Source organism: Aphelocoma coerulescens, chromosome 1A (genome assembly GCF_041296385.1).
Source record: "Aphelocoma coerulescens isolate FSJ_1873_10779 chromosome 1A, UR_Acoe_1.0, whole genome shotgun sequence".
NCBI lineage: Eukaryota > Metazoa > Chordata > Aves > Passeriformes > Corvidae > Aphelocoma > Aphelocoma coerulescens.
This window is the reverse complement of record NC_091014.1, coordinates 16,179,742-16,193,639: the sequence shown is the minus strand read 5'-3', so window position 1 is coordinate 16,193,639 and position 13,898 is coordinate 16,179,742. Positions and strand designations below refer to the sequence as shown.

At 43.1% G+C, this 13,898-nt stretch overlaps 1 protein-coding gene across 4 annotated transcripts in view; it reads right to left on the bottom strand.

The window, feature by feature from the left end:
- CPNE8 (copine 8) overlaps positions 1-11,275 on the bottom strand; it is an 82,963-nt gene extending 71,688 nt beyond the window's left edge. For all 4 annotated transcript variants that reach the window (XR_011146628.1, XM_068995184.1, XM_068995194.1 and 1 more), the window contains exon 1: positions 11,052-11,275. Coding sequence is in view for 3 of the 4 variants with exons in the window: in XM_068995184.1 (XP_068851285.1) it covers positions 11,052-11,191 (140 nt within the window). In the remaining variant the exon portion in view is untranslated. The remainder of the gene's footprint in view (positions 1-11,051) is intronic.
- Positions 11,276-13,898: the final 2,623 nt, after the last annotated feature.

Genomic DNA, 13,898 nt, shown 5'->3' with positions numbered 1-13,898 from the left:
AAAAAGTGCCAACAGGAAAACAAAAAAAAGAAAAAAAAAGTCTGATTTGACCACTAAATCACCTAACAACTCAATAGACTGTTCAATTTCATTTGTGCATTTTCATTTCAGGGGGATAACAAAGTGCTCCTTCAAACATAAGAAAACTGCATGGTACATAAGCATACGACAATCTACAGCCACAAGAAATAGTAACACAAAATGTACAGCAGACTACATGTCCTTCTAGAAATTTAAGTAGTCTTCCTACTCTTAATTTTCAATAGCACTTTCTGCACAGACTGAGCAATACAGAGTGTCATTTTTTCCCTTTTTCCTGAGAAAAGCATTCTCTTTGGTAGTAAACTGCTTTGTCTCAGGAAAGCTCACAAATTCAGAAACCAGAAATATCTGAAATTTTTCTTTCTCCTAATCAAAGTATCAAAAGAAACAGACTTACATTTTAACTGAACATGGTATCTTTTTTTTCTATGCCCATTAAGCATTTCAGATAAAGAATGCAAAAGGAAAAGAAATTTCTGTCAATTATGAGGGAGGGGAAAAAAAAACCAAAACTTTTTTCCTTGAGAAACATGCATATCAAACATCTACAGCAAGGAAGTCTAGGAATATCTGTGCAGAAAGAATATCTGTGCTTTATTCTACCAGCACAGATCTTGAAGGACTTCATTCTGCACCTGCCCATTCTGGAGTGGACCTTCCAAAACAGTTGCAACAGCGTAGATGTCTAAGGAAAAAGAAATTAATAGGATCCATAACACTGGAAATGCTGGGATAATTTTTTTTTTCTGTATAACGAGAGCAATTTCCCCAGGGCAAGGAAGAAAGCGATCACTAAATAAGATAAAGTTAAAATATATTTATCTATGCCTTACAGAATCACTTTGTTCACACAGTTTCATAAACTCCATAAAACCTTACCAAAGCAACAGTTTTATAAAATAATGGTGCAGCGCTCAAAAAGTTTTTTAGAATAGAATGTTTCAGTTGGAAGGAGCCTACAATGATCATCCCACCCAACAGCACAACCACTACAGGGCTGACCAAAAGTTAAAACATGTTATTAAGGGCATTGTCCAAATAAATGCCTCTTGAACACTGACAGGCTCAGGGCATTGGCCACCTCTCTAGGAAGCCTGTTCCAGCATTTGACGACCCTCTCAGTAAAGAAATGCTTCCTCCTAATGCTGAGTGTCTGGTACTGTTTAATCGAAAACGACTCAGAGGTATAAATCAGAGGCTCTGAGATTCACTGATCTGGTTAGCAGTGGCAGCTAACCAGAAACCATCACAGCCTATGCTGCTTCCTACATCTCTCGTCCACTATACATTATATGTGTGTTGTCAGATGTACACTAAATAGTAGCATTTACTCACCTTGTCCACATACACTTTCCTTCAAATTTCACTTTATTTTAGTGATCAATCACTGAACTTCCTTCTCTGTAATTTTTTTTTTAACCCTTTGTTACTCAAAACTGCTAAGCAGAAGTAAATCCAATTCCTCCATCAGAAATTACAGAATTCCGGCCCTGAACAGACCACAGTAACTACGGAACTGAACAGTTTAAAATCTGCTTCTCTAGTTTCAAAATTAAAGGAATAAATCTGTATTGACTGGAAAAAGACTCACTTATATATTGCTTTCAACAGCTCTGAAATCCTTACTGATAAAAATGGGGTTTACTTCAGATTAATTTGTAAGAATTTCTCTGGGTGCTATGGCTTTATGTTTCTCTTCCTCTTTAGATTACATTTAAATGCATGCAAAACTTCTTTGGTTGTGAAATAAAGCATTCAGCAGTTTGCAAACACAGAAGTTAGTTACTCATTCCAAATAACTTTTAATTTTTAGAAAACGTACATTTTCAGTGTATCATATTCGTATTATACATTATAAGCATACACTACTTCTGTCACACTTGTATCAATCCATGGAAAAAGGAATTGTGCCTAGTTCATTAAATAAATGCATTTCTGTTTCCCTCACTTAACAATGGGCCTACATCACTTTTTCAAGGACGAGGCTGATAAAGAAGGGAGCATCCTTCTAATGTGCCAGAATAGCATCTACAGTACTAAATGTAACATAACTGTGTTAACCTAGTAGTCACTGCCCTTCAGCCTTAATGGTATCACTGAACTTGCAAGGATCAGTCCTAAGGTGACGTATGATCCAAAGAGTCCACTCGAGTGACGAGCCCACTTGACCTACCTGCAAAGTAATTTCACAAACTGTAGCGGCAGTTTAAGTAGTCACCCTTCCACAACTATTTACTCTCTCCTGTATTCTGTCAGAGCACAACAAAGCCAGCTGTTAGCCTCCAGCTCTCGAGATTCAAAATGCCCTGGACCTAAGTGCAGATCAGACAATTTCTCAGAATTTTACATTCTTGTCAAAATAACTGGTTCTCTAAGAATAGGCTCACAGGTGAGACAACAGTGGCTCCACTGACTAACAGGCAATTAGGATGACCTGTTCCTTTCTGTTCCAATCATCTCCATTCTCTGGGGCACTAGAAGAACCAGACAGAAAGCAAACGTATCTCTGATGTGCAAGCTTAAGAAAACATTCCCAATATCTCTTCATAACCTTTGGAGAAGTAATTCACTCTTCTTGTTCACCAGAAAACAAAGAAATAATTTTCAGCCTCACAGTAACTTTTATTGTGAAGCTAAGAATATATTGATTCAGAAGCCATAAGGGAAAAAAGAAAGGGAGAAGCAATGAAAGGCGTAAGACCAGCAGTGCTTCCATGAGTTTTACGACAACCCACAGGAAGCCATCTCTGGCTAAATGTATGCAAACAATTTTAGGATGAAACCTCTATTAAAACTGCTGACTACTCCTGAGGGTTAAAAACCCAAAGGAATTGCCAAGTTTATTTACTCTAACACAGCAATAGTTTTACAGGAGTTCTGTTGAAACAGACAGGAAATACTGGGTTATAAAAACACACTTCCACAGATGAAACAGACCTGAAAACAATCTTGGACTATTCCAGTTTAAATTTTAAAAAAGCCCATTTAGTACTATCACAACATGGTGGAACTCTGCTTCAGTACCACCCCAATTACTATTTGAAACCAACAGAATAAGCCATCCACATTTATGTTGTTAAGGGTGGACAGGTAAACAGTCTCTAGCTCTGAGCTCCTGGTGATGTATCCTGGGAGATGGCACTGCTGGTGGCCTCAAAAGAGATCTTCAGTCTAGTGTCAACTCACCACTCCTTTCCAGTTACTTTCACCCAGACCATCCAAATCCATGGATATGGCTGCCCTACTTGAGATCTGATTTCTTTAGGAACGTATAATACAGTTAATAGAGTGTTTCATTAATGTATAACAACATATAAAACATACAGATCAGTTTCCCACAGTTTTTCTGAAACAACTCTTTAAAAGGTACGCCTCAAAGAAGTAATTTAAAAAGCAAATATATACCATCAGTGTAATATCCATCCTTTCTCATTGCAGCACTGTCAGTGGGTGAGCCACTGCTCAGAGGGGCAGAGAAAAAAATGAGGAAAATAATACTGCCATAGGAGGTCTTCATAAAAATACACAAAGTCATTGCACATTTCCTAGCACCTAGATCTTTTCCTGCTGCCAGGCTTCCCTGTATGCCACCTTTCTGAGGCCTAGGACAGTGGGCTTCACCTGGGGGAGGGTGTTACAGTGAGCCACCCATCAGTGTCCCATGTCCTGTCTGGGGAGAACTGTGAAGTTTACAGAGGTGGCAGGGGTTGAAGAGGTGGTCTGAGGAGGAGTATGATGTTGATGACTTCTTCCTCCCCACTCTGAGGACCCCCAGCTGAGTTAACAGCTCTGACTTCATTCATCTGCAACTCCATTTTACATCCACATTTATGTACACCGTGTACAGCCTGTATTACATCTGCTTGAGACCTACTCTTTCACCACTTTTGGTTTTGCCCAGCTCCCAAACTCCACTTCCTTACCAGCCACTGGTGATCTCTAAACCACTGGGATCCCCAGTAAGGGGACATCCTGAGCACCCTCTTTTCACCCTCTGCTGCCACACTCCCATCCTGTGCTCCCAACTTGCAAAGCCTCTGCTATCACACGGTGACAGTGCTCCTCTGCACTACACCATTCTGTGAGGGTCACAAATACTTCACTATACACATAATAACCACTTGCTACTACTATCTGCTAAAAGAAATATGGTTATACTACATAATTATACAAGGACAAGCCAAAATGAAACTAACTAAGCAGCAGCCACCCAGTACCGGGTTTGGGTTTGCAGCTAAGTAAAACCAAACAAAGCTCCATGTAAGCAAAGACAAGTTCAGACAAAACCTGACAAGTCCTGAGACTTGCAAGGTTGCATGAAATCTGAAGCCTTTGTGAAATGTTAAAGGTTAATGACTCAAACAATCAGATTTGCAAAAGCAGCAGGTGCTTTCTTGAGGCCAGATTTGCATCCCCTAAACAAAGGGGAGGAGAAGAATTTTTGGATGTGTGGTGAAACCACTGATCTTCATAAGAACAGCCACAGTGCAGAGGAGGTGCACACCCACCACCAGAGAATGACCACAAGAAACTGAGCTTTGCTTATCAACAACCTTCTTTGGTGAGCCAGATAAGGGAAAAGGCCAGTAAGAAGCAGATCCTGCAAGGTGGGCTAATGCTTTTTATCATGCCAATGTCCTCTCCTGATAAGGCTCAGGTGTAAAACCACCCCCTGGGGGAGGTACTGGGACATTCACACATAAACCTGAAGGTATTCATTCCTTCTGATAAGTCACAACTGGCTCAACCGTGCAGTCATGAGAAACAGTGGTCCTGTCTTAGAAAGGGCCACAAATCATCAGAGATCCCCCAAGCACCCCCAGACTGTGCAGGATTCACAGTATTTCATCAGTGTAAAACTCCACTCCCAGGGGAGGTACCTGGGCCTTCCCACCTGAACATATATTAACACACTGAATCTTTTATTCGGGGACTTCTCTACCATCGATGGATAAAGACCGTGACCACCACTTTGATCAAGGGACATCGAAATTGCTACAATCGAGTCTCGGTGCTGGATCCACAGGTAGTGATATCCTTCCTCTCCTTTATGTACTTTTACCCTTTCTTTCTTTTCCCTGTATATTTTCTTAAGTGATATTTGTATACTTTTATATAATTCTATTTCTATAGATAATAACCAAAGTAGATACATACCTCCTTTCCATTGTAACCAAACTGTTCTGAAATAAACCTGCCATGTGTATACACACTGGTCATTCAGTGTCATTTCACTCTAATCCACCCCAAGGGATCTAGTAAGAACTTTTAGTTACTCCATCTCAGGGATGGGTTGTAACAGCCTGTCCCTAGTGTGCAGAAAATCATGCTATGAAAAGCCAGCGTCCACAAAAGAGGCAGAGCAGTCCCACAGCTTTATTCAAATAAAGGGAGGGAGTCCACTGGGCCATATGCGCGTGGGGTTTCTCTCTGGAGGTTTCACAGGGCGCAGCCTCCTTTAATCTAAACTCCTGGCCACATGATGCCCTCTTCCTTCCCCCAGTGGCTGAGGTACTCAGAACATACAGCCTTCCCAAACAGCCTACCACCTATTCCCCCCTTGAACATGTCATTCTCCTCCAGAGTTTAGAAATTCAGGGTATGTCAGTCCTGCAATAGACTTTGTGCTGACCCATTTGTCTATTACCCCAAAGTTCAGGAGTCAAACCGTCTGGGTTCTGTAACAAACCTGTGTGCCTTGACGTTGGTAGAGCTCATTTCAAAGACATTAATGCTCATTTCTCCTGAAGACACTCACCCATGCAATCTGCCTTAAATTCTAAAAGTCACAGGGCTGCATGTTTAAATTTCAAACAATTGAGAAACACACAGGTGAAAACTAAACCATGCATTCTACCAGGAATTCATCTCCATGACTATTTTGTCGGACACTGTCACCCATTTATGTTTTTTCTCATCCAAAGTCAGCTGGTTGTCTAGGTAGTTTCATCTCAAAGAAAAAAATCATGTAAGATCAACCTTCTGTTGCCAGTCACATATAACCATTCCATGGACCTTTAATCCAACCTGGAAACACATACACAAAGAAAGCAGGAAAATAAAAACCAGATTTACAATCAAAATAATTTCATATTCTGTATTTTGTACTATACAGAGTTACAAGCTCAAATAATTTGTTATGAATATGTATTTTATCATTGTCTCTTTCTGTGACAGGGATTTCTAAAAAATTATTAATATTTAAAAAAACCCCAGAAGGTAAGTATGATGGCTGGAGAGATGTGATCTTGCCAGAAATCAATGCCTAGGACAATCAAAGATATAATTAAGGATACTTTTAGGTATTGCAAACACTAGGAAGTGGCTGGTTAAGACTTTCAGACTGCCAAACAAAAGAAAAAATTCTGAACTAGTATGTTTTGCTCCTCTGTGCAAGAAACTTGAAATTAAATTATCTTAATTACTGAGAATAGGGGTTGCTTAATTCCATTCAGCTCATTTATTGTTAGACTTCTGTACAAACTGTGAAGCAGCACAGAACTGATGCAAAACACACATGGGCAACCAGTTGTATTTCTGTTGAATTAACTGTGACAAGGCGTTTATGGTGCTTTTACACACATTATGCCTGTTGTGGGAACACAGGCAGTGTAGAGCCTATCCAACATAAACCTAGACCTATAAAGACACACTGCCTGATTGAACATAGAGCCTTTCAGAGCAGTATTAGCATAACAAACGTTCTGAATTAGTAAAGTGACCCTGTACTGCGTCAATATTTTACAACAATTCTACTGTATTTCCAATAACCGTGTCATCTTTGATACACTACTAGAAGTCATAAAATGATGAAACTACAGCTTCACTTTCCCACAGATATTAAAAAAAACACTCTCAAGAAGATAATTCTGATTGGTAAGTCCATAAATAAACATTAACATAAGGTATAACAAAACTCGACTTTTTTTTTAACGTAAGATTGCAGAATGGCTGCAGAATTATCAGGTACTCCAGGAAAAAACCTAGGTCAGTTCACACAGTAACCATGATGAACAGAAATCATCATTATACAGATCACACCAAATAGTTAAAAACTTGAACCCATTAAACTACACTGAACTTTTTATGTTCACACAGAGCACAAACTTCAAGATACGTAATAACCACAATCTTGCAATTCTCAGCATTAGATAAATTAGTTCAGTCAACACACAGCAACTGCACTAACAGTAGGGAAGATGGGAACAGAGTATGAAGTTTTTCCAAAACTTAACTAGATTAGAATCAGCAGAGAATATCAATGGAAGGAAAACAGGATGACAGGTACATGGTCTGAAGCTTACCTGTGTGTGCAGGACCACAAGCCTACCCACACAGCTGGTAAGAGAAGAGTCATGTCTAGACACAGGCTTATAACCAGCATGCAGTGCCAACACCCCTTTAGAGGAAGAGGAACCTTTGGGCTGGAAAACAGTAGTGAAGAAAAAGATAGAGTGCAGACTACTTCCACTCTTTCACACTGACTGCAGGGACAAGGTCTTGGTCCTTCACCACATGACAACTGTGCAAAGTTATGCCAGGCAGCAACAACTAAAGATTGCATGGCAGGTGACAGTAACATTTTCATCAGACCATGAATGCCCTTCAGGACATGTGATGAAGGGAGAGACAGGGTGCAGAGGGAGATAGCTACTAGAACAATTGATCCAGACAACAGTGGACAATTACCAACACCAAAGGATCCTCTGGGATAATACATGTAAATTCTTCTGCCATATTAGATCTGGCTTTTGATCAAAGACTAGTGCTTTCTGATAAACTACATCTTATACTGACAAACTACATCTTACAGAGTCAGAAGAGAATTGTGAAGTTTTTATTCGATAGGCACTGAGTAGCAATAACTAGAATTAATTTCTTGCTTGTCTAGCATTTGTAAAACGACTAATGTTGGCATTCAAAAGCCATGGGAATGATATTAAAAGCTTTTAGCCATAAAGAAATCCCAGAAAGAGCATGATAACCAAAACATTCCTGGATTTTACAATTTTCACAGAATTTCTCATCTCATGAGATGCACTTCTACTAAAGACTACCTGATGTGACCCTGGAGCTAAACCAGGGTGGCTTGGAGAATATCAAGTAGTGCAATGCCATCTGCATAGTGCTGAAGCTGGATAAGTCATTAATACTTGCCATATGAGCATGCAGGCAAATTGGCAAATGCTGACAGAAAAACCACACAGAATTGAAAGCTAAATGAATAGAAACTGTATCCTTATTGAATAAGACAGACAGAAAGACAGAACAGATGACAGAATATTGCCCAGAGTCACAAATTTACTTTGTGGTGCAAACAGCTTGCACTGCTTCACTGACCACCAAGTTACACCTCCTGTACCAACTGGAAGAACTGCCCTCATCTCCTGTAAGAAAAACAAGCAAAAAAAAACACAAAAAAAACCCCCAAACAAATAAACCCCCTCAAAACACCACCACAATAACAAAAAAACCCAGAGCCAAGCAAAAAGAAAAACCTAAGAAAAAAGTCCAGGAATAAATAATAGTTATCAACTAACAATTGTTGATGCAAATTAGTGATCAAATTGGTCCTACAACTCTTCAGGTATCAAGGAAAACAAATGTCGTGACCCAAACTGCTGTTAAAAGCATTCCTCTCCAGGTGTTAAAGAATACACAACTGCTAATTATTAAAGAATTTTTAGCATTCTCTGAATTTTGCAGTTTGCTCTTGGAGTCTTTCACAATTTCATTTAACACCACATTTCACAAGCTTTAGCCAATAAGTGAGTTTACAGATGAATCACAAACGTGTTACAAACAGCTTGCACTGCTTCACTGACCACCAAGTTACACCTCCTGTACCAACTGGAAGAACTGCCCTCATCTCCTGTAAGAAAAACAAGCAAAAAAAAACACAAAAAAAACCCCCAAACAAATAAACCCCCTCAAAACACCACCACAATAACAAAAAAACCCAGAGCCAAGCAAAAAGAAAAACCTAAGAAAAAAGTCCAGGAATAAATAATAGTTATCAACTAACAATTGTTGATGCAAATTAGTGATCAAATTGGTCCTACAACTCTTCAGGTATCAAGGAAAACAAATGTCGTGACCCAAACTGCTGTTAAAAGCATTCCTCTCCAGGTGTTAAAGAATACACAACTGCTAATTATTAAAGAATTTTTAGCATTCTCTGAATTTTGCAGTTTGCTCTTGGAGTCTTTCACAATTTCATTTAACACCACATTTCACAAGCTTTAGCCAATAAGTGAGTTTACAGATGAATCACAAACGTGTTACTCATTAATCTCTGCCCTAGTGTCACTCATTTTATACTCCACTTTGAAGCATAATTTTGTAATCAAGAATTGTCATCCAGCACATACAGAAGAAAGGAATCTCCATGAAAATTCCCATCCTTCTGCACTTGACATCAAGACAAACGAAAGAGTTTCAACAAAACTGACATGGCTTTTAACAACACCTACAGAGAAACTGCCGCTGTAAACTATATACTGAAATATACTGAAATTAGTTTCAAGGTCAGAATCGACTGACTACGTTCTATACCTGCATTTCTTTGTAACTATTGAAAGATTCTTAAACCACTGTGAAACACTGGAGGTATATACAAATGATACCTGGAATTAAAGGAACTCCCATACTCCATGAATTAGGTCAAATTCAGCATAAATGTTCTGACATCTGTAACTGTGACAGGCTATTTGAAGAACTTAAAAGTAATACTAAGGATCCTGGACTGCTTTTACACATTACAGCACACCCTTCCTCGGACAACAGTCGGTGCTTGTGAACTTTGCAAAGACAGCCAGCAAGTACAACGGGGTGTTTGTATGTCAGCCTGGTGACTATTTCAGTATTACAAATTTAATCTTACGCTATTCCTCACTGCTTCAGCCTTCTTTTGAAACCAACACTTGATAAAACATCAAATCATACTTTATTTACTAAGGAAAGAGAGGGAGTGGTCTGACAATTTAAGTTTAGAGCACTGCCGTTCTGTCCTGGTAGTAGGACTGGTAATGGCAACAGCTCTGGGAAGCTACATTATAAAATGAAGCAACGGACTGTAGAAGGAACTGGCTCATTTCCCATCAGGAAACACACTGATAGTTCAAATTTTCCTCGAGAAGCTGCCAACTCTGCTGGTGAAAGGCGTGACCTCTTTGCAACTACTAGGAAATGCTCAAAGAAGTTGCGGAATGTGAACGAAGACATGAATAGAAAAGCGCACAAACAGAAGTATTTTTTAGACCTCTCATGAGAAAATCTCTGCGTCACGGGAGAAAGCAGGATTTTTCAGGATTTTTGAAATGCCGATAAACAAGCGTCAAAAGAACAAAACCACAGACACCACATTTGGTGTTATGGGTTGGCATTCCCTCAATTTCGCGGCAGCAGCGTTACGATAAAACATTACAAGGCGACACAACACGCCCGTTCCCGTAAGTTTTGCAAGAGAGCCTTGAATAACCCACGACAGGATTACTCCGGACGGGAGGTCTCCGTCCCCACCACGGCTCTTGGGACAGCTCCAGAAGTTAAAAACCTGCCGGATAACCCGCCCTGCGCGCTCAGCGACGCGACTCCCGCTCCCGGCAGCGGCGCGGGCAGGATGCGGGGCGGCGGCAGCCGCTGCCCGTCTCGGCGGGACCCGCAGCCGCCGCGGAAGCCGGCGCTTCGGCCCCGGGGTCCGCCGGCAGCACCCTGCGGCGGACACGCCCGGTGCGCGGCCAGCGGGCTGCAGCAAGCTGGCAGCCGGCCCCGGGCTGTGCCCGGCTCTGCCCGCGGCTGCACTGGCAGCTCCCCGCGCTCGGCACCCTCCGAGGGCAGGAGTGAGAGCGCCTCGCACAGCACCCGGCATGCGGAGAGCGTCCCGCGCTGCCCTTCTCCTCCCCGCTCCGCTGACAAGCCCGAGGCGAGAGGCACCTGCCCGCTCGCCCGTCCGCCCCATCCGACGCCGCGGGGCGAGCGGGCGATGCGGCCGTGAGTCGCCACCGTACCTGCAGGACACGGAGAGCTCCACCTTGGTGGCCGGGATGCTGGAGCTGAGCACGTTAAAATCCCCCACGGACGCCATCTTCGGAAGCCCACCGCTTCTGCCCGGCTTCTGCTGCCCCGCCGGCTTCTCCAGCCCGAACATGGGACAGAGCGGCGCGGGCGGGGAAGGCGGGAGGAAGAGAGGGAAGAGGCGGCGCCAATTGGCCTCCCCTTCGCGATGCCGCTGCCGGCCGTGGCGCGGAGCGCGGTGAACGCGGAGCCCCGGCCCGCGCCGCTCCGCACCCGCGGGATGCGCCCTCCGACTGGAGCGGCGAGGCGGGAGCGGGGCGTGACGTCACCGCGAGCGGGAGCCGCGCGTGCCCGCCCCGGGCGCGGGGAGCCCGACGGCCCGAGCGAGGGGACGCGCCGGAGCTCGCCGGGGAAAGCGGCACCGGAGCCGTCGCGACCCCAAAGCGTGCGGGGCGGGGAAGTGCCCCGGTGGGGGCGTGCCCACCGTGCGGTCCCGAGCGATTTCGCTCCTGCGCCTCCCCGGTCTCTTGCTCCTGGCCCCTGCGTAGAAATTCCCTCTCCGTCCCGTCCCGCAGGCTGTCAGGGGAATCTCTTCCCTGCGCGTTAGTGAGTGAGGAGCCTCCCCGGTGCCTTCCCCCTTGGCTCTTGCACGGAAACTCCGCTCCGTTCTGTTCCGTCCCGCAGGCTGTCCGGGGAGTCCCCTCCTTCCCCGTCAGTGCCGGAGCGGGTCCCCGCGCCCCGAGCAGCCGCAGCGTCGCCTGGGGACAGCCCGCGGGGGCCAAACTCCAAGGCCCGGCGCGGGGCGATTCTCTGGAGCCCCACGACAAAAGCCCCGGGCGGCGAAGGCGCGAGGGATTGCGAGACACGGCCGGGGCGCGGGGCTGGGCTGTTGCCTCCAGGGGGCGCGGCGGAGCGGCCGGGCGGGGCAGGGCGGGGCAGGGCAAGGCAGGGCCGGGCCGGGCCGGTGGGTGCTCCTCCGGGACGGGCCGGTGGGTGCTCCTCCGGGCCGTCGCCGGGATATGGAGACATCTGGGTGGTAATTGCCTTCGGAAAACCAACAGCCATTACAATCGTAAAAGAGTCGAGGGAAAAGAGATGAATTTACCTTGGTTGCTGTGTGCATTGACACACTGAAAAGGGAGGATTTCACGCTCTTACAGGTGCACAGACCGTTTCCTTCTTTTTTCAAGACCACCAATCCAGTTGCCTTGAATCTGTTCATAATAATTCACAGCAATCACAACAGCTCCATCATTTTATGTGTCATGTATTTAATTTGTACCCATTCTTATGGCATCTTAAGTAGTCCGCAATATTTATTTCTCATCATAGCAGTTTGAAGAGAGATGGAAGTGCTACCATTCCTGCGTCGCAGGTGGGAAGTTAAGGCACAGGTAAATTAAATGCCCTGTCTGTAGCCACACAATATGTAGGACAGGTCGAAGATATCAACCTGAAATCATATATTGAAGTCCTTTACTCCTCTGTCTGGTAATAGCTTTATGTGTAACAATAAAGAAGTTTAATGTGTTTATTTGTAAAAGAATTAACTCCAAAGCCACAAACATTATCAAAATACATTCATTTTGAATTTAATTTCTAGATTCTTGTTGCTGTAATTCAAGTTCAATGCATGATGTCAGGTAGTACTGAATCAGCGGGAGAGGGGGAGCAGAGGTTAAATGATTTGCTAAGAAGCTGTTTGTTAAAAACAATGCATATAGCTTGCTCAACATACCTACTTTACTATTTATTTCAGTAGTGGAGTCTTTTCTGTGTATCAGTACATCAAAATAATGGTAAGAGAACCTGAATGTCAACACCTGCTTAGCTCATAGCAAGCAGAAGGAACAGTGGTGGGAATGCAGAAGACAGTAATATGTTCTTATGTACAGGAGATATACTCTCTGTGCACAGCAAACATCTGAAACATAACTCCAGTGGCAGAAACTCAAGGAAGATATCACTGATACTTTATTCAGAAACTTCTGACCACATCCTAGTTCTAATCTTCTGGCTCTTTGTTTTCAGGAGGTTATCACCTGAAGTCTCATTTCTTTATTTTCATTCTCTTGTCCAGAGCAATTTGTTAAGCACAGAGCAATTTCTCATCAGATATCTCTAAAGTACTTCCTCTTAAACCAATCTGTCTGAAGTTCTCAGTACAGCCAAGAAACCACGTACTTTTACAAGTATTCTAGGTGTGTCTGCAGGCAGCCAGACCAGTAAGCCTACAGCTGAAATTGCTTAAAAAAGCCAAACCACAAAACCCAAACAACAAATCAAAAAGAAATTTCCTTCACTACTGTTTTTGTCCATACTGTAGTGGGAAGGGATGGGTGAAGGACCACTGGTGTCTTGAGAGGCTAATGCCAAGAACTAATAAGCTGCTAGATAACTAAAAGCTAAAGAACAGTTTTTAAGAAAAAAACAAACTGTTTTCCAGCTTTATTATACATTTCCTCCCTCTTTTATAATCCGCTATAGGGATCTAAACATGATCAGTGTATCCCACAGGGCATGGCATGAATAACCTGAAATGTATGAAGTTATTATAGTAAGGATAGTACATCACTATAAATGATAAAACTGTTACAATGCTATAGGTGTGAGTAACTTAAAAGTATATCATGTAGGTGTGATACGATCTTATATTATTCCCTACTAGTCCCCTTTACTTTTGGTTACGTGGGGGTTTGTTTTGATCCTTTTTTATATTACCTGATCTTAATATTTTATTCTACTTAGAAAAATGGGAATAGTTAGCAATTGCTGATTCCAGAAATAGAGCATCCTATGAAAATAATGGAGGAGTTAAGGAAATTCAAGTCTTCAGTGTT